The sequence below is a fragment of the Melospiza georgiana genome, chromosome 2, assembly GCF_028018845.1.
Source record: "Melospiza georgiana isolate bMelGeo1 chromosome 2, bMelGeo1.pri, whole genome shotgun sequence".
Taxonomy (NCBI): domain Eukaryota; kingdom Metazoa; phylum Chordata; class Aves; order Passeriformes; family Passerellidae; genus Melospiza; species Melospiza georgiana.
In genome coordinates this window covers 100,543,535-100,565,722 of record NC_080431.1, presented here as the reverse complement: position 1 = coordinate 100,565,722, position 22,188 = coordinate 100,543,535, and the positions used below count along the sequence as shown (strand labels likewise).

The window sequence follows — 22,188 nt, the reverse complement described above, 5'->3', positions numbered from 1 at the left end:
GAGGGTAATAGAAAAGCTAGGTATCCATATTATTCACTCATAGTTCAGAACATGCTTTGAATAGTGCAATCAAATGTACAAAACAGTGTCACTTGTACTATAAGTAATATATTATAAACTTAGCTTATAAAAATATATTTTATTAAGTTCTTTATAGAAAAAATTATTTTTGGCTCAACTAATTTATCTATAGATTTTCAGAATTTCAGTAATATTTATGATTTATAAAAATAAGTGTCTTAATTACAGAATTAGAGAATAATTTAGTTTGAAAGAGACCTCTGGAAGTTATTTAGTCAGCAGCCCCTTTCACAATGAGGGCAGGTTGCCTAGTGACTATTTTGACTGTCTTCAAGGATAGAAACTCACAGCTCTTTTGTGCAACCTCTTCATCATTTAAACACCTTCAAGGCATCAGCAGCCACCTTTGCTGTGAGAGCACGTGGTCAGCTCCTGGTCCACAGGATCTGTGGGGCCTTTTTTGCATCTGTCAAGGTTAACAGCTGTTTTTCCAAAATACAGAGTTTGCTTAAAGAAATTCACCAAGTTGTGAAATCGACTGCTTTTATTGTGATTCCCTTTTCTTTCATTTCCCTTTTCTTTCTTTCATTCACATTTGATTTTCGTGCTAGTTGTTTCACCCTGAGCCTCAAAAGCATTTTTTCATGTACAAAATTCATTTGTACCTAAGACATTTCTGAGGTTACCTTTAGGGAACTCTGCAAGATGAAACAAAGCAGACTTCTATTTACTTTGAAAAGCACCCAGCAGCTAGTGTCATACAGTGGAGACATACCAAAGCACATATTTAATAATGAGAATGGACAACCTTAAAGGTCTGGACAAACCCATCAAGAACTATTGAAATCTTTTTTTAGACACGCAGCTTCAAAATTACATTCAGAAGCAAGGCAGAGGGTTTTTGGGTTTGGTTTGGTTTTTTGGAGGTTTCTTTGGGGTATTTTTTTTGGTTTTTTTGTAACATGTTTCTAAGGGACTAGTTTTAAAAGTCTAAATTCAGAACATTCATCCAGTAATTTTTCCTTTTGATCACATGTCAAAAGACTGTGGCAAGGGCAAACTACCTGTTATGTCAAACCTAGGAATCTTTGCTTTTGCTGTCTTCAGTAACTATGTATAGATTGTTTGAGAAATAGCTGACACCACTCTAACATACAAGTAATAATCATTATCTTGAGCACCCAGACTAATTGCCTGAACAAAAATTTTACCAGCATTTAGTGTCCATAGTGACAGGGGCCTTCTTGACTTTACTGACTTCTGATGACTCTCATTCAAAGCCCATTGACTCAGTAGGAAAACTAGCATAGCCTTTAGTGAATATTTGATTAAAGGCATTTATCTTAGGGAAATTGACTATCTATAAAATAAGGATCATCATGTCTTTCTCTTGTAAAAGTAATTGAAATTCATATAGGGAAAGAACAAAGTAGGCATTCTTATGCCTCTATTAAGAAATTTTGTCTTATCAGTCTTTTTTTTTAATTAGTTAAATGAGTAATTTAAAGCATTTTAGGGCCTCATGTACTTGTCACGTGATTTGGTTCTTTCTCTTGAAGTAAGGTGGTTACTATGGAAACAGACTATGGAAGATTTGCATCACTGTTAACTTCATGGACAATACATTGTTATGAAAACAAAGAAAACAGATATTGAGTTATAAAGTAAAATAAGTTCCTTATTAATTACAAGAATCATGGGTAAAAGCTAGTTTTATATATATATTTTATATATTCAATAGAAACCCCTCTGGCAGAAACAAATGAAAAAAATGGAAGTTAATGGAAATGTCATTTCAATATTCAATAATTTTATCTAGAATATGTAATTTCTAAAATGTATGTCCCATATCCTGCATAAACAGTTACAACAAAGTGAAAAGCTTACCAAAACCAACTTGTTTTTCCTATCAGAGTACAACAGCAATTTAGAGAGTAGAGCCTCTCTTGACATAGTTACAAAGGCAATTTAAGGCATGACTCCCCTGGCTTCTCCTCAGCTATTTGCACAATTATTACTGGGCCATGTCACAGACTTGCGTGCTTATGCAGGGGGCGAACCAGCTCATGTGCAGAACTAAGGAGTCAAAAGCCCTCACTCTGGGAAAGCCTGACGTCCTGAGGGTTTGCAAGTCTTGCCAGGCTTTGTTTTCCAAGCATGTGGAGATACAGTAAAGTGTGGACCAGGCCAGTAGGAATTAGAGAGGTGTCAGTTCTCCTCTCCTGTACGTAACTCAGTTAATGGCACTGTAGTCTTCAAAATCAGGGAACAGTTGCATAATTGAAGTAGTTTCAGACTGGGCAAATCAGCTCAACAAGCTAGAATGAGAGGCCAAGCTAACCAGTAAGTTGATTTCTCTGGAGGGTTTGCTAAAACAAATCCATATGTACACACATGCCCATGCACACAGGGCCATACTCAAAAGAATGATTCAGTACAGATACAGCTCCTTAACTAATAAGAGTGGTTAATAAATCATCAATTATAGAGCACCACACTTTGGAAGGGACCTCCCAAGATGATCAGCCTTTCATGTAAAAGGGTGCCTAGATGGCTGTGCAGACTATCTGTCCAATTGCATCTTGAAGACTTCCATTGATGAGGACTCTCCCTTGTCCCTAGAGAGGCTGTTTTAGTAAATGATTGTTCCCACTGTAAAACATGTCTTTTTTACATTGAGGTGAAATGTCTCCCAGTGCAATTTATACCCTTTGCTCCTTATCTTCCCTCTGTGGCTGCTTGTGAAGAGACAGCCTGTTTGTAGGTGCCCTTTAAGTATAGGGATATTCTTGTGAGGCCCCTTGCGCCTTCACTTACACAGGGAGAAGAGATGTTACTTCAGTCATTGAAAAATGAGGAAATCAAAAAGTTGTTGTACATGAAATCAGGCTCAGCACTCCATCAGTATTATGTGACCTCAAAATGCTATTGATGACCATGTGCTTTATAAACACCAGAGAATAATCTGTTCTCTCTCTACACCCCTTGCACATTACATTACTCATTCTTTTCACTTTACAAAGCATAGATGTATGCTCTATACAGATGTATGCTTTTTTGTGTATGTTTTATATGGCTAGAGAGAAGGTATTTCTCAGAAACAATGGATGTAGAAAATACAGAAATAAAGTACTGGGTAAATAAAGTTCCTATCTTTTCTCCAAAGAAAACTTTGTCTGAGATCAAAATCAAACTGAATTAATTGAAGGCCTCAAGTTGAGACTTCCATGTGCTTTACAGTTTTAATATCTTCCCAAAGTGCCATGAAAATCAAACTTATATAATCAGCACTGAGTCATGTTTTCAGCAGAAAAAGTTTGGTAGCCTTGATAGTAGGCAAAACTTCAAAGGCTGTCATAAATCAAATGAATAATTTGTCTGGAGGAAGTCATTATAAATTGGTCACATTATGTAAATGTGTCAAATGAAATGTTAAGATCTCCCTCTTTCTGTAGGAATAATTGGATTTGCACTTCTCTCTAAATTGCTAGTCTTTTCAGCAAAATGTGAAGTCATTTATTTTTCATTACCTGAATGCCTGTCATATTATTGTTACAATGTTTACAGAAAAAAAAGCAAAGCTATATGGGAGGGTTCAGGCAAGCTGTTTCTACATTTTACTACTGTTATCCCACCTGATGTCAAGATGATCAGCAGGCTATGTAAGACTAGCTCAGTTTTGCATCTTAGTTTAGGTATGCTGGAATGGATAAGATGAAACATTCTAAGATTCTTTGTAAATCATTCAAAGGTCGTAAAATCATAGAATATTCTGAGTTGGAAGGGACCCAAAATGGTCATTGAGTCTACCTCTGGACCTGCACAGGATGCCCCAACAATCCCACCAGGTATGTGCCTGAGAGCAGGGTTCAAACAGTTGTTGATCTCTGTCAAACTTGGTGCTGTGACCACTTCCTTAGGGAGCCTGTTCCGTGGCCCAGCCACCCTCTGGGTGAAAAACCTTTCACTGATATCCAAACTAAACCTCTCCTGACCCAGCTTCATGCTGCTTCCTTGAGGGGTGTCACTGGTTATGAGAGTGAAGAGATTGGTACCTGCCTCTCTGCTTCCCCTCGTGAGGATGTTCATGACCACAATGAGGTTTCCCCTCAGCCTCCTCTTCTCCAGGCCGAACAGACCAAGTGCCCTCAGCTGCTCCTCATACAGCTTCCCCTCAAGGTTCTTCACCATCCTCATGGTCCTCCTTTGGACTGCCTCCAAAAGCTTGATGTCTTTTTGGTATTGTGACACCCAAAACTGCCCCCAGCACTCAAGGTGAGGCTGCCCCAGAGCCTGACAATCCCCTCCCTTGCCCAGCTGGCCATGCTGTGCCTGATGCCCCGAGTATGAGATTTGCAAGGTGCCCCCAAGCGGGAAGAAATGATGGGGAGGACTCCATTGATATCAGAAGGCTAATTAATTACTTTATTATATATATTATTCTATATTATATTACACTACATCTAAACTGAAACTGCACAATCACTCAACTCAGACAGATCTCGTGACTGTCTCCTGACTGTCAGGACACAGCTTGCAGAGATTGGTCAAGAAAACAAAACACTCACACCAGAATCCCATTACCAATTCCCTTCAGGTAAACAATCTTCCACTATGCATTCCACTTGGGCACAAACACAGGCACAGCAATTGAGATAAGAATAGGTTTTTCTTTCTCTGAGGTTCCTTGCTGCAATTCCCAGAAAATATCCTTGGGAAGTTGTGCCTTGCTTTTCTCTCTGAAGAGAAATGCAGCCATGCCCCAGGACAGGATTGGCCCTCCTGGCTGCCAGGGCATTGCTGGCTCATGGTCAATTTGCCACTGACCAGGACCCCCAGGTCCCTTTTCATGGCTTTGTTCTCCAGCTTCTCATTCCCCAGTCTGTACACACAGCCTGGGTTACTCTGTCCTAGGTGTAGAATCTGACATTTGCTTCATTGATCACAGCTCTAGAGGACCATCATTTTTGCATTTGGCATTTTGGAGAAAGAAGAGATACCAGGAACATGGCCCCTTAAAATTATGATGATTCAGCTGATTTTTTTAATATGTTAAAGAAAGGTTGGGCTATACCTGTCACTTGCTGGTCTTACAGAAAATGGACTGTGGATTCAGGTGTTTTATTCTCTCTTATTAGTAAGTATTTTGTTCTTAATTGAGCATTTATTGAAATCTAGTATATATATGCACTTATAAATTGCTTTTGTTTTCTGAGGATTAAATGCTCTCTTTTCTGATGACAGATTTACTGAATTTAATAGTGCAAATTTGTGCGCTTAATATTAAAGCCATAAATGAAGAATCTCATCCTCATTCATCCAATATACCTATTTCATTAGTAAAATGTTCAAAGTCTTTTCCTGTTAGAAGATGCAGAGCTGTTATTGATTGCTCCAGTCGTCTTAGAGAGCACACAGGCCTTTCCTTTGTGTTTTGCCTTTCAGGTGAAAATCTGAAATGTCAAGAAATCAAAGTTCTAACTCAGAAGAGTACAAAATAATGTTTTAGAAATTGAAACAGACTTGTGTTTGTGAGTTTGAAATCTTACAGGTGCCCATATCTAGGCTTGTACTTGCACTCTTTTCCCTAAAAACATCCTTTGATTTTATATGATATGATCTATCGCCTTGCAAACTACAGCATAATATTTATTTTTAATGCATTTTTTAAATGTCTTGTGGAACCAGAGTTCTGTGGTGATATCACGAACATTCTGACACAATCCCCTAATTCTTAACTCACAGAAATTTTATTTCTGTTTTACTTTTCAAGCTGTGTGTAATCAGAAATAAAAAATTGAAAAAATTGTTCAGTATATAGTCATGGGATCTCAATTATTGATGGAGGAGAACTGGCTTGAGTTACGTTTTATGGTCAGGCATGCTGCAAGTGATTATAGGAGCAGAGTAAAAAAATACAAGAGTACTTACAAACATACTTCTTGAGCCAAAACTCGCTACTTTGAAGTATCCTCAATGCAATTGCTCATCCTAGCATGAACAACTCATTAGTTGATACAAATTGATAAATTCACATTAGTAAAGTGAAACACGTCTGTGATGGTCTGCAGAGCTGAGGTGAGTGAACAGGCAAGTCAGCTGTGGCTTCCACATGGAATGCTTGCTTCTGGCTGGTTCAATTTTTTAATCATTGCATTGGGGTGGGTTGTTTTTTTGTTGGTGCTAGTGGTGGTTAGTGAATTTGAAATCTTAAGTTGATCTCTGAGGAAGTATTGGCAATAAAGACTAGGCAGGTCAGAACAGAAATTTCACCTGACTATGACAGAAATATGAAACAAAATCTGCTTCCAAGTCATGATCTGTACCTTTCAATTTATGCTCCCTATTTAGCTCACCACCATCATATTCTTTTAGTAAGTCCCTAAGTATGTAATTCTATTAAGAGTATTTAATGTTGGTATCTAATTTTATACACAGCAAATTATAAAGTCAAAAATTTAAATATAATAACATCTCTGTATCTGAAATCTGAGTCAAAGATTGATGCCTTGGACTGGCTGCCTAGAAGAGAGGCTAATCAGAGTTAGAGAATAAAGTAATGGCACGTTCTGAACAAACAATATTGTCCCTTCTAAATGTGGCATTTCCATTTTAGACAGCATATTTTTTCCTAAATGTATATGTACTGCAGACAACCCAATGCACATCGTATTCCTTACAGAGAACTACATTTAAAATAATAGTAAAGGAGGCAGTTTTACAATATTTACTGCTGAATCAATATTTTACACATTATAAATGCTCTGGTGCATGAATAATATAAACTGGTGCTATCAAGGAAACTGATCTGGTTGTTTTTATTCTTTCTAGATATTTTCCATCATTTAAATAACAAAAAAACCCCTTTAAATATATTGTTAGATCCTTTTTATTCTTGTTAATATTTTGTCTCTTTACAAAGATACAGCAAAGCTGTTGTTAAAAAAAAAAAAAAGAAAAAAATCCTGAAAAACTCATGATCATTGTCCATCTTGGGTGTAGCCTCTGTGAGGCTTTTGCACTGCCCAAGGTGTATCTATTGAAGGCCTTTAATAAATACCTACTTTATTCTCTAATTCTGTCTAGTCTCTGTTCTAGGTAGCCAGTCCAAGGCATCAAGATAATTATTTTAGTAACCCCTAAATGTGAGACTTGGTTCTTGGTCAAAAGCTTTTTATAGAAAAATACTGATAAATTATATGATCAGGTTGACAAGTATTTTAGATGAATGCTCTCAAAAAAGTTGAACTTATATCTAAACTTGAAAACTATGGGAAACTCAAGTTCCCTACACCAAACTTCCTTTAGGATATTTACTCAATCTAGTAGATGGTTTTAGTTTGCTGAATAAGCAATAGAGCAAATGAGGAGAAGAAAACAGAGAGATTTACACTTCTGTCTAGAGCAAACTCTAACCATGGGCAGCAAGGCATTAAGCATGTGACAGATTGAGCACCAAACTGAACAGATGCCATCTTTTTTATGGTATGTTGTCTGCAAGGTGTGGTATGTGGTATATTCACTGCAAGAAAAGGCAGAGCTTTCAATGACTTCAGTGAGGAAAAAGCAGAGTGCTCCAGAGGGTTGTAACTAGCTCATGGTGTACTTCTTGGCAAATTTCAGAGAGCTCATAAACACAAGAAACAAACCCCCATGAAACACAATTGTAAGTGGTGCTTTGATTAGTATATTTCACCCTGTGCCAGAATTGGGGTTTCTGCTTAGCTGGTTTGGTGACACTTGCCTCATGCACCATGACATTGGACAGTGGGATCAGCATTTTCCCAAAGAGGCAAAGTTCTCTGGCTTCCCTTGGGTTCAGCAATGGTGCCTGTACGGCTCCTGCTGTGCTGCTGGGGACACAGCTGCTGGGGAGTATTTTGTGTTCACTGATGGGCCTGTTTCCTCCCTGCCGTGGAGCTGCCCAGACAGCCCCTCTCAAACCTTGAGTAGGAGCTGCTGCTGTTCTGTGTCAGCCCCACTGGTACAAGCCCACAAGGCCAGTGTGAGTCCTGGTGTGCCCAGACCTTCCAGCCATGCCAGGAGATGGACCCACAGCTTCCTTCTCTGCATGGACAATTAATATCCTCAGGAGGGCAATCAATAAATATCCTTCAGTGTGCTGTTTGCTATAGTGAGAAACAAATGCAGAAGGCTGCAGCTGCCTCAAATATCAGCTTCATTACAGGCCAGCAGAAGGAGCTGAATCAGGCTTGTGACAGCTCCACCACTGCTACCTAATGCAGACCAAATCACCACACTGACCTGCTCCATTTCTTACCTATCCAGCTGCCCTTTCTAACCTGCCAGCTTTGCATAATACTGAATTGTTTCTACACGTACCAGCTTAGATAACATGGAATTTTTCAACCGCAAAATCCAGTAATATGTATTGACTGATTAAACCCAGATTTTTTCCACAATAAAACCTCTTAAATAAATATAACTTTCAGAAATGTTTAGGCAGACATCTGTAGAAACCCAGACTTTAATAACACTGCATAAATTTTAGTTCTTTAGATAATATTTTTGTTTTGTTTTTGTACAGATGCCTGTCATTAGTTAGGTGGAAAACTTAGAATTTCAGGTTTTGGAATGAATATTTCTCAGATCTTTCTTCAAGAGGATTACATTATGCATCTTGTGGACAGGAGCTTGTGTTGAACTCCTGGTCTCAAATACATTCCACATCCTGGGAGGCTGGAAGTACATTTAGCTAGGGTGCTGCAGGACAGCTGTGCAATAGTTCAAGTTGTCCTTAACCCCCTTCATTGCACTGGATTAGCCCATAGGGAAAAGAATGAGTTTATAAGCCCTCTAGCTCGACACAATAAGTCTTTATTGACATGCATTAAATTCAGGTGTCTGGTATTTGTTTGCTCTTTTAACGCTTCAGCTTCCAGTTTGACTCCTGCATTGAGGCAGGACAAAAAGGTCAAATATATTGTGGCCTCCAACATATTTTGATACTTTTGCAAACCTCTATTAACTCACATATCACTCCAAACTGTATTTTAGTTTTTTAATGTGGTAAAATGCTAAAGCTATTCCTTCTTGATCCTTGATTCCTGATTATTATTCTGGTCCTTCTTTGATTAATGACTCATGACTCATTAAAAAAAGAACTGAAACACACCCCCAGATCCCAACCAAGTTAACATTTGTATGTCTTCTAATAGCTTAATTGAAAAGAAAAATCCCAGTTTGTCCTATAGTCAGTTTTGTCACTATCTAAACTGTAACAAAATTCCTTCAACAAGTTTGAAAGCCTTTAGGAGAAAATGCTATTTTCACTTCATTTTTATGTGTCCTTCTGTTACAATAAAAAAATAACTATGAAAATAAGTATGCAGTGAAAGTTTCATTGACCTGCTTTCTGGGTAAACATTGTCCCTGCTATGGGCAAATAGTTTTTAAGTGCATGCATGGTTTCTTTTCCAAACTTATAGTACACATCAGTGGAAAACTTTTGCTATAGGGTGCTATGTATATAGCGCTTGTCCTGTTCTTTTTCCTCTGAGGCCCCAGGTATGAAATTTCTCTTTCTCCAAAAGAGAAGAAGCAGTGGAGGAAGACTGAAAAGCAATTCAGAGGACAGATTGGTGTAGTTAAATAAAAGGCCAGAACTGCACTTACAAATGGCAGGAACCCCTGAAATATTTGAGGGCATGGCTTTGCAGAAACACAAGAGTGTAATTGGAGGTTCTCCCTAGAATATTGCTTTCTCAGTTAATGAAGATTTTATGTGGTCAAGAATTCGAAGTGCTTGCATTTCCTTCAATTTCCGCAATGTCCCATGTTAAATAGGCATTAATGAAAAATTGTGACATTCCTATGAAATATGGAAATATTCAATACTCAACTTAGTTAACATCAATGGAGTCATAATGGCTTCCCATGCAGATATTTTCATTGCACTTTTAATAAACATAGTCCTGGACAATTAATTAACAGTGCAGTATCTCATGAGTCTCTCGTTGTGATATTCTATAATCACTTGAGGTAAAAATCCTAGTTCCCAGGAGTCTATCGACATCAAAGCTGTTATTTCTTTACACATCAGAATGTGGAGTGCAGTTGTCATGCTCTGCACATTTGAGACTTGAGGTCAATCATTCCTGTTAAAGTGTTACTATTCCCTGGCTGGAGAAATACAGAGTTGACCACATGAATGCTACAGAAGAGTAGTCATCTGTTTCAGGACAAGTACATAGAATAAAAATTAGCTTAAGTTTTTCCATGTGCACCTGGCATGTCCATTTAAATAAAGAACACCAAATGAAGCATTGAGCTCACATAATTAAGCTCACATATACACCAAACCCAGCTCAAAACCACGCTTGATATTCTGGCAGTTACTCTGGATTTGATTGGCAACTTTTTTAATAGGTTAGACACAAGTCCTGCAGGCAACAGGACTAGTTCATGGGGTATGTCACTATGACGAGGTGAAAATATAACTGGAGCACATGCAGCATAATGCCTTTGAATTTGGAGGAAAACATTTCAGTGAAGATGTGTTTGCTTGGACTGTGTTAGTGACAGGGAGTACATTTATGATCTCTAACCAGCCTGCAAGTACTAAAGATTGATCTGCCATGTCAACACTGCCCTGCTTTCCCTGCTGGCTTAAGTTAGAATTGCGATCACACTTGTGCTTTGTGATGTTTTATTGCTCATCTACAGCAGTGTAACTGTGTGGCTTTAAGCTACACACTTTACTAACCCAGTCTGGAAATGTATAAACTGTTTCATGTTGGCTGTTTGTAAAGAGATGATGAGAGGGGGGCAGTGGTTCTCAAGAAACCTGTGTAATTACTAAACTTAAGTTCCACAATGCAAAGTTGTTTTCTTTAAACCAGGAGATAGCCTCAAAATGTGCTTTACTCTGGTCAGTTCTACGCTAGGATCAAAGGAAATGCAAACTGCAGTCAATGCTTGCTGAGGCTTTGGTCATGGTGGAGTTGCTTTACTTCAAAAGGAATTGAAAATTTCATTGGACCTGATAGCTATCTGGTTTATTTTTTGGCTTTTTAAATAGACTTTTTTAATGGAAAATGTCTCTGAGAAGATGATTTTGGGAATGCTTTTATTTTTTCCGCCATGACGTAAGGCAGGAGCACACGACTCAGCATTTCTCTTCTTTAGAAGCTTACATTAATTTATTTTGACAGCATTTCCAACTCATAGTAGCTTAGGATTATCTGTTTGTGCTACCTTCTTATTTCAGACAAGCAATGCTTTGCGTGAGACTGTTAATTTGGCAAAGGGCATGGGTTCACATTTGGTTTTCATAGACTGATAGATTTAAAGACTAGAAGAGACCACTATGATCATCTAGTCTGACCTCCCACTTCAATCAGGGCACAAGCCTCACGCAATCGTTGCTGCAACATGATCATGACTTCAGCAACAACGTGTTCATGAGCTAGACAGCGGCTTAAAAAATGTCATCAATACTGAGTTCCCTTCCTCTAGTTTTTGGCATTAATTCTTCTAACTTAGACTCCTGTCCCTGGATCATATCGTTTTATAGGCATGCAGAGTCAAAATGAAACATCATCCTTAACTGTCCTTTTCAATTACATGTCTGGGGGTTCATCTACTTGGATTTATCCCAAGATTATAGGAATATTTATGTTGTATAATTGTCAGACCGTGCTAAATGGACAGTAAGCATTCTTTTCACTTTATACTGTTGTAAAAACAGTTTCAAAGCATGCATGGAATGTCAAGATCTTGGGCTGGATCTACATTGGTAAGTCAGGAAGCATTCAGCCTTGATTTTGCTTTTTGAGAGCAGTTTGCATCTACTGAGTTAACATACATGAAGCCTGTCCACAGAGGAAATGCCGAGCAACTATTGTGCTTCTTTAAAAAAAACCAACACCAGAGTTTCTAAGGTCAGTTTTTAATAGACAAATAACAATGAAAATTAGCATCTGACAAAAAAAGAAAAGGAAGGAGTGAATGTTTAAGAAATTGTGATTTACCTAATATATTACCAAAAATACAATTGTAATTTGGTGTGCCCATCAGAACAGCAGTAGAAGATTAGGTGGGAAGAAGGAAGGTACTTGGAGTCAGGTTACTCTCCTACTCACTTTCACATTTACTCATCATGATGTGAGAGCACACTTTCTTAGACTACAAACCTGGTTAAAATTCACTCTCATAGGAATTCTGGTCTACATCAACTAAATTAATTTTCCAAGTTGGCCGGACCTCCAAATCTGGCAGGGTTGTCTTATGCAACTGGGGAAGTTCCTGGTGTGGATGAGAAATGAGGTTGCAACACTTTGGGAAGTCTCTGAGCAAACATCTGTTTCTGAAATTCAAATGTTCAGACCTTTCCTGTGTCACCCTATATGGAGTAAAGAAAGAGGGCAGAGCTCAAACTCTGCAACTTTACTATCATGTGGTAGCTAAAGGGGCTCCATGGTCTGTCTGAGAAAATAATAGGGGAAAGTACTAGAGGAAGATACTGCCAAGAGAAAATCTGGGTAAACATACTGCAGGATAAATTTTTATGAGCTTTAAAACTTTCGAATCAGGCACTTTTAAGAGCTGCCATTCCGTACTGCCCTAGTGAAACTGGAAAGATTAACATTAATTTCAGACAGCAGCCACCAGGTTCTTGTCGTCTGGTAAAGCATTAATAGAAACTGATGTTCCTCAACAAAAATTTAACAAAATTCTAATTGTTCTTGACTTTAAAAAAACCCAATCTCTTGCATACCAAATTGCCTGGAAACAAAATTCCACGTTTGCCATATTTAAAATTACACAGCTCAAGGAGATAGAACATGGGAATGGAATAACTCCAGTTTCTCTGAGGCAACTCACTTGTTTCATAGTTTTCTTCCATTTTCACAGTCAGGAAATGCAGAAGATATCAAGAGACCTATGTGAAGCCACAATAATATATGTGGGTTTATATTTGTAGTCACTGGACAGAAAACTTATTCTAAGATTTTGTTCTTCATCCTATATGTGTATATACATGTAGATAGGAATAGAGATTACTATATCCATATTTTGGAAATATTTATAATATAATAATGTATATATAATCTATGGGTCAATACATTTCTGTTTCCGAGGAAAATGCTGACTCTTCTTGTATTAATGGCCTTAGCTGAAAAGAAATTACTTTCAGTTATTTGAAATCATTGCAGTGTCCCACAACCATTTTGAATACATTTTTTCTTCATAGTATATATAGGAACCAACTGCTAGTAATTTTTATGTTCAATAATACATTTTAAATTAAATCACCTCAATGAAGAATACACAATTTTCACTGAAACATTTTAGTGTAAAACATTAAAATATATAAAACATTAATGTATAAGATAAGAAGTTCTAGAAATAAAATTTCAAGCATATTTGCTCATTTGAATCAACTTAAGGAACTGTTTATTGAAGGCAAAAGTTATCTGATATTGTAACTATATATGATATTTTGACTTTGCCTGTGAGCCTCAGCCCTACAAAGGGGCATCTGACAGCACAGCCAACATGCCTTTACAATTAAGATTGCTCACAATGTGGCTTATGGAAATGTAAGATCCAGCACAAACAGTTTGGTAAAAGTGCCTGCTCTTGTTACTTTGTTTTAATGGGCTATGAAATAAATGTAGTGTAGAAGGTACTTTTACAGCCAGGGCTTGTCATACACAATATGCATGGCTCTGCTGGGAAGAAAATGCCAAAATTATGTACTTAAAGCACCCATCACGCTTCTTGGAAGGGTCATATACATAAAAGCCACCAAAATGTTGTGTTTTCCGTAGTGGAACAGAACTGACTGCCTCTCCAGTGCTTACAGCATCAGTCCTGGTACATGCCAAAGTGTGCATCACTCAGCAATTCAATACTGCCATCTTCATTTGTTTGTAGCCACATGCAAAAATGGGAAGGGAGCTGCATGGCTGCAGAAAGGGAGGGTGAAGAACAAGGTGTTTTAAACAGCATGAAATAGGCAGGGAATAACAACACCAGAAAACACACACACACACTCTCTAAATGTAGGCATGGAGGTGGAGCTGGGGGAGGATTGTACAAGTCAGGTAAGTTAATGGCAGCTGCAGGGGCTGAAATGATAGAATAGATACACCAGAGGGAAAGTAGTAGTGTGAAGAAAAGAAGGTCATTAATAAAAGATGAGGAGGGTTGAAATTAATGAAAGTTGTGCAGAGACCCTTGCAGCCCTTGCCAGGAGAAAAGCAGAGGACTCACTCCTGGTATTCCTGTTCAGTAACTCCAGGAGTGGGTGAGAGCTGTCACAGACCTGTCCCTCGTGCTTGGGTTCCCCTCCTGTGGGTGCAGGGAGGAGAAGGGAAGGCTGAAACATTTGTTGTTATATCTCAATCTCCCATGCAAGTGCAGGGAGCCAGGATGCAGCCTCAGATCTGTGAGCTGGAAGGGACTTCGCTCCACCACAGCTGCAGATATTTATGGCAGATATAATCAGTTGATAAACACAGAAACGTGCCACAAGTTCTCTCTTAAGAACAGTTAGTGAAGGCAGAGTTTGTGAGCAGGTATTTCATTCTTATCCATAGAAAGGATGTTTGTATTTTGAATTATTTATTAAAAAATAAAACTCTGCTGAGCTAGAGAATAAAATTAAATAGACCAAAATCTCCCCAGCATTTCAAAATCCTAAGAAAAAAGTGCTGACCAGTTCTGAGACCTCAGTTAGCAGCAGAGTTTTAAATTCAGATGTTAAATTGAAAGCAGGAAATAAGGAGTAAAAAATGTTCTCAGTTAAAATAAATATTTATTTTGGAGAAATGTTCTTGCCTTTTCTGGTCTTCTCCTTACTCATTTTTTTCCTCTTGAATGAAACTAATTGCTTAATCTAATTATTATTAGGTCCTTAGAAAAACTATTTTCCAGAATTCACTCTTTTCATGAGCTTTCTTGCTCTCTTGTCTTGCACAGACAAAACATCTAATGTAATCAAACATGTAATGGAACATATCAATATGAAAATCTCATGTTCATATCTGTGTAATTTGATTTTTCTAATATTCACCAAAGTATTAAAATCTTTGAAATGTTATTCTTTTTTTTCTTTAATTTTACAGCAAAATTTGGAGAGTAACCTCACCAACCTTATTAAGAGGAACACTGAACTGGAAACTCTTCTGGCAAAACTCATTCAGACCTGTCAGCATGTAGAAGTGAGTATGGCCTCAATCAGAAATTCTTATAAACCTAATTACATTCATTTCTAGCATCCAGGAGCAAACATTTAAACAAAAAACCAGACAAAACCCCAACAAAAATAAATAAAACCAAACAAACAAGTGAAGAAATTAATTTGAATAATGGTAAACTTACTTAAAGCTTTTTCACTGATAAGTGGTATTCTCAATACAGATAACCTCCTTTACATTCCTTTCTGTCCTGTTTTAATTATGGTGTGTTGCTATGGCCTCTACTGCTACTATCCTTGAACAATCACTTACTACCTGTAACACTTGTCTTTCTGGGTCCTTTGTGAGATAGAGAAATATTTACAGATGGAAAATGAAAGCAAAAAATAGGAACACCCAGATTCCCAACCTCATTTAGGTTTCTGTTTAATGCTGCTTTTGTTTTCTTTTTTTTTAGTCAAAATTAAGTACCTAAATACATATCTGTACTCAAATGTCATACATGAAATATATTTCTCTTCCAAAGAAGACAGGTTCTTACAGGCCTTTTAGTTGCTTTGCTTACATATTCCACTCTGACAATCAAAAAAAAAATCTTTAGCAGGGTGGGATCTGAACCTATACTTTCTCCCCTAGAAAAGGTGAAAAAAAGTTCACCCAAAAAAGAAAAAGCAAACAAAACCAAAACAAAAAAAGGAAACAAAGTCAAGAAACAAGTCAACCAACCAACCAAAGCCAAACAACTCCCCTGTTCTTCCAAAGAGATCATCTTATCTATGTTTGTATCTGCTCCACTTCTCTGGAGCCTCACCAACTTCACAGAGCTCAATAAAACCATAAAATTCTACCCACAGTATGAGACATTAGGTGGATGGTTTAATTCCTTTATTTAGGCACCAGTGACACCAGGCAGAACAGCTGGAATGGCATTAGTGGGTATTGAGAGACAGAGATAAGTCACAGTTTGTTCCTCTGCATCTAAAGCTCTGAGCAAACCCCATGAAGCAGATGGGCTCAGGACAGCACAAAGCCTCTTCTTCACTGGTGGCCTCTGTCCAAGATGTGCTAGAGCTGAAAAACTTAAAATTGCTCCTCAGTCTTCTTTGCCTTTCTGCAACATTTTACCAGCTCTAAGTTCAGTGTTACAAGAATCCAACTTGCTCAGTCGGTAACAGATGCGCTACTGTCCCTGGAGCCCTGGTTTAGAAAATTTCTCTGTAGACATAAAGCAATTGCAACATAGTTGTTAATGAATTCCTACCATGTTTTATTCATCAAATTAGTCTAATTAGCATTTAAATTAGCTAAATATTAAGAAATGAGCTTCAGTCAAAACCTTGGACCTTGGCCGTGCTGAAAATTGGGCAAGTGGGGACGGGGAAGTAAACTTTGAAGTTATCTCTGTTTCTCAGAGCCCTGTGAAAATTTCAGATATGATGTGCATATCTCCAGCATTGGAGAAAGTGTGGCTTAGATAGTTTTTTGAAAAGTCAGTACATTCTTTCTCTTCTTGGTTGTTGAGGAGAGAAATTCAACCCAATACAGGAACCAAATTGAAAATTAAATGAAACAATATATTGGCTAAAACATTAACAATGCAAATTTAAAATTACAAAATATTGGGAAAAGCTTCCAATTAATGTATTATTTTTGACATATGAACCCACTGAAATGTTGAAACTGAAAAGGAAGTTAGTTTTACAGCAAATGCATTCTTTTTTCATTATTAGATTTATTACAGGTAATAAAGTAAAATACATTGTACATCATTTGTAAACATATAAAAATATAGGTAGTAAATTTAAAGACTTTTGTTACCTACTTTGATTTTCCTTAACTAATTTGAAATCATTTTGATTTAGATTTTGGGGCCTTTAAAACCGGTTAAAAAAAAAAGAAAAAGGAAATAAGCTTCCAGTTTCAGATATAGTTTGAACTTCGAAAAACAAGGAGGGAAAGGAAATTATTATTATTCCTTGTATTAAAATTACCAAGACTTTATTCTGATATAGATAAACTTTTAAAAGTCATGCTCACTAACATTTATTTGTAGCTATAAACAGTTACATTTTTTAAGCCTTTATCATGTCATAAGCCAAAAAATTCAATGTTACATGAAAAATTAAAAAGGAATGTCTTTTTTGGTTTGATATGGAGTGAAAACTGATGTGTTCAAAAATGAATGAAAAACAGGCTCTGTGTATTTTGAATAAATTGATCCTCGCCAGCCAAACCAAATGTTGTCACAATGCCACTGTTTCTCATCTCAAGTGAGCAGTCAGTGGCTTCCCAGGAACCAGCTTTATGGCAGATTGGTGATCCAGCAAGGCATCCTTCCCAGCTGTACTGTCATCCACAGCAAAGGCCAAATCCCAATCTCTCTATGTTTTAAAACTCATGCTTATTCCTTTCTGAAACAGTTATTTCCATTTTTTTCCCCATGAATGCACAAGGACTGATCAGTGATGTTGATAATCTGGAAGCTGGAGGCCTTCCAGCCACTGGGGAGGGGTAACTGGTTTGGCCTCTCATCACAGCATTGGAGACATAAATCTTGCCAATTTCTGGATTGGATGGAGGAGGTTATCAATTTGTGACAGGATTTATCTTGATGGAGAACCTGATCTTGGGAGCCTCAAGTGCACTTCCACTCTTGCATTCCTATGGGTGATTCTGATCATAACAGCAAGAAAATCTTTGTGAATAAATCAAGCCAAACCTTTATTCTTTATTACTTTAATTAAGATATAATATTAAGCATTTAATAATAAATCAATTTCAGTATATGAATGTCTACTTTCATGCTTAACATGGATTAGTTTATTTGCTTATGGCAACAGTTTTTAAAATTCCATTTTCTCAAAGGGAACCACACCCTGACATGTGATTGCTTGAGACTATAACACTCTTTTCTGTCCCAAACCATTCTGTTTGTTCAGGAGCATGCTGACACACTTGTTCTACTCATCTTTCAGACACATCTCTAACATGTTTTTCATTTTACACTAATTTTTCTGTCTTTCCATTCTCCCTTCCTCTGTAATCCTGTCTGTCATTCCTTGGTTTTGCAGAAAACCCCGAAGGCTGGTAATCAGGGAAGCTTTTTTTTCCTTCCTTAGAGCCCATGGCAAATCCTCAACCTCATACTTCGGACCTGGCTGCTTTCTGCAGAGCACCCCCTGGCCCAGGGCAGCTCTGCTGCTCACTCTGTGCAGGGCAGGCACCTGTGGCTGCCTCCCCTGGCACAGCAGGGTGGGCTTCATAAAAAGATAAACTGATCATATATTTTATCATGGGATAAAACAGACCTTTCTCCACAAAAAGAGAGAATGGAATAGGAATGACTGCTACTTGGATATGCGTTTCTTTGTAGTCCTTATTGACAGCATTCATACTTCTGATAGGATCTGTAGAAAACTATTTTAAGAGCATTAAAAATTGTCTTGGATAATTTTATCTTTAAATTTTCTGCAGGGGCCTTGTACAAGTCTTCCAAAAACAGTGTTGTAAAATTGGGATTGGCAGGCCCAGGATGAATCCCTGGGTGTCAGCACCCCTGTGGCCACCCCAGCCCCCTCCAGGTGTCCCTTAGCCAGGGTGTCCCTTAGCACTGTGTGGCCCTGCCTGTGAGCACTGCAGCCCTGCCACCCTCCCCAGCACACCTGCCACATGCCAGCTGATGGGGGCTGCATCCTGCTCTCCTGGCTCGGCCTCTGCTCAGGATTTAGCCCCCTCTTAGCTGAATCAGGGGAGGATATAATGCTGTCAGTGTTTCTCTGACTGACAAGGTGCTGTGACACAGAAAGTTCGCTTCTTTGTCATAATTTCCACTCTACGACTGTGTGAGGTTTCTGCAGAAGACTTTTAGACAGTGGCATTCATTGACATAAGGCACAAATTTGGGCATGAGACTCTTATGCCAGTTATTTTGTTTCTAAGCAATTTGAGTTTTGTTTTTGGAATTTTTTTTCTCATCTCTTTTAGGAAATGCGTGATTAAATGTCTGTTATATCGTCAATACCATAAAGCTTCTCATCTGTTAGACAGAAACATAATCTGAACTCAGCTGGAGGAGAAATTGGAGCAATTATCTAGGAGGGAGGAGAAAGGAAATAGGTTTTGCTTGCATCTGTATCTCAGTCTTTCTGCTTGTTTTGTTTTGTTTTGAATTCACCAAACGTCATAGGAAGCAGATTCTGGACAACACTGTAAAATAATTTTGGGTTCCATAAAGAGGAGGCGTTTTCCTCTGGTTGTGTAACCCTCTAAGTGCTGCATCCTTTTCTCTTTGTATGTAATAGAAATGCTGCATTTCCAGCTCACTTCTAAAGATCTGCTGCAGGCAAAATCTCAGTGTAAAGTTCCCAGTAAAAAACTGGGTTTGTGAGTGTCAAATGGTGTTTTTTATAGTCATGTTATATAATCACCTGAATAAAAAGTAGTTCAAGGAAAGAACCTTTATTTCACTGGCACAGATACTCAGCACTCACACTTATCACATACATTTTACATATCAGTGTAAAGGAGTAGTGCAAAACCAATGAAGAGAAGATGGCAGCACCTAAAAATCCTACTGTTGCTATTTTATTGCATGGCTGATAAAAAAGAAATTATCCAAACAGGAAAATTTAAAAATAATGGAATGTTGAGTTTCTAGTAAGTCTTCAGTGACAAGATAGCTCCTTCAAATTTTGCAACAAAATGTCTCCATCAATTTTTGCATGGCATTTCTGTTCCTTGAGAGACAGTAAAATCAAAACTCAGCTGTCAATACAATTCTCAAAGGACCCTTGAAAAATAAAGAGGCTTTGTCTGTCACTATAAAAAATAGTGAGTACTCTGTTTTCACAAATTTTCATGGTACTCACTCCTTGAGATTTGGGATTATTTTTGTCAAAACTCAAGTAAACTGAGAGGTTCTCAATAGGAAAATTTAGTTAGAAAGCCTGTATGTAAATCCTGGTGTCTGAACTGCAGTAAATGGCCTTCAGAGTAATACTAAGGCTTTGGAATAAGGAATCTACTTTGCTGGGGATTTTTTTCCTAGGAAAGGAGCAATGGGTTAGGTAAGTGTTTGCCATCACTGTGGAATATGTGTGATAATTTGGAAAGGAACTCCACAGAAATTTGTTTATTCTTCTGCCCCTCTATTTTCCACTTTTGTGAAGATGTTTGTTCAGCAGCTACATTTATTGGCTATATTTAAGTGCTAAAAGTAAATGGTATTTTTTGATTTTCTGAAATAGACAGAAAAATATGATTTGAAGGAAATTAGGAGTTCTCACTCTCAGTAAGATACTAAGAACAAACCTGATCATATGCATAAAACCTTAAGATGGAGTTTACAGCATTTATTTTTTCTAAGACAGTTTCTAATGAGAGAAGGTACAAGAGACTTTCTCTATTAACATTATTTTGATTAAGTATGTGGCATAATCTATTTTGACTTCTAATTACTTTCATTTTACTTTTAATTCCACTCTCACAAAATTTGATTTCATTCAATGGAAATCTCAGGTAAGCTTTAGTCAGTGTCTTAAATTTATGTAGCATCAGAAAAGAGAAACTTCAGAAATAAAAACTGACAAAACACTGCATAGCATATGGTGATACAGAATATTCATTCAAGGATGTCCTAAGTTACATGCCTAGTAGCCTAGTAGTCAAATACTATTTCCCTAAAGAATTATTAATTTTTTTTCAAAAATTACTAATTAAATGTAGAATTGGTCCTATACAAATATGGAACTGCAGAATTTATGCATACATTTTATGTACAGATTAAGCACGAGCTGGAATATGTTATTACACCTACAACTGTTTCATACCTTCTGTAAATTGTAGTTGTAGTTATGGTAAGAGGTCACACAGATTGTATATAAACTAATAGCAGAGTTTTTCACTGCTTGCCAAGGTGGCTAGTCCTGATTTGCTGCACCTCTCCCTTTCTCTCATATCCAGATGTTCAGATTTTTGATAGACTGATATTCTTGCAAGACTTTGACCTTAGACTAGTAAATGGAGCTTAGTTCACTGTTAGCTGGCAAATTAATGCAGCAGGTAATATTTTGTGCCTGCTATCAGAGACTAACTTTTCAGTCAAAATGTTGTCAATTTATGGAACCTTCTATCTCTGAGTCATTTATCATTATGGGAACAAAATACTCTTAAATTCCTCCTTTTCCTGCCTAACATAAACAGCTAAAGAGCAATTAGAGATGCAGGGAGGCCAAAGGCACTGGTCCTCTTGTGGGCATGTTAAACACTGGGCTAAAGACCCTGGGTCCTGGATGACAGTATTAAGTATTGAACTATTATTTACAAGTGCACTGGTTTCAATATCATGAAAGGATGGGCAGTCCTTTGAACTTCAGTGATTATTTGATAGTTTTTGTTTTTCTATCCCACATAAAACACATGAAGAGGAATATTTTGCTCAGTATGGAACAAAGGCTTAATGTCAGCAGGAAAACCTAAAACAAATAAATAATTAAATATTGTTCAATTAAAAAGTATTTTCATTATTTAGGTTTAAAGAAGGTCTAACAGAAAGTGTAAAAAAAAGAGTGAAAATAATGAGATTTTTATAAATATTTTTTTTCCCCATGAAATTCTGGGGGTTTTTTGTTTTAGGATGAGACTGTAAATGTCACTAGAGGACTTCTCGGTGTCTTGCTGGTTAGGTTTTCACCAATGTGCTTCAAAGTACAGTGGGACAAAAAATTTCTAAACAATATTTTAGTAAGTAAAATGTGTACTTCAGTCTTCTAAGAAAGGTTTACTTTTAGTCAGGATTGGGGCAGATAGTCTTATCTGCTGGACACCAAGTGGTTTAGCTCTCCTGGCCTAATCGATCCTTCATTCACAGAATTCCTACGTAGCCAGAGTAAGATGGAATATTTTTGCACTGACCTTTGTTTAACCTGATCTGAGACTGCCTCTAAACACAAACACAGGTCTCCTGGTTAGAGATAGATGTGGAATGCAAACAAAAACAAAG

The 22,188-nt window shown here is 37.5% G+C and overlaps 1 protein-coding gene across 2 annotated transcripts in view; it reads left to right on the top strand.

Moving 5' to 3' along the window:
• The window catches only part of MID1 (midline 1), a 140,274-nt gene that overhangs the window by 82,052 nt on the left and 36,034 nt on the right, over window positions 1-22,188 (top strand). For both annotated transcript variants that reach the window (XM_058045252.1, XM_058045253.1), the window contains exon 3: window positions 15,117-15,212. In XM_058045252.1, coding sequence (XP_057901235.1) covers window positions 15,117-15,212 — 96 coding nt within the window. The remainder of the gene's footprint in view (window positions 1-15,116; window positions 15,213-22,188) is intronic.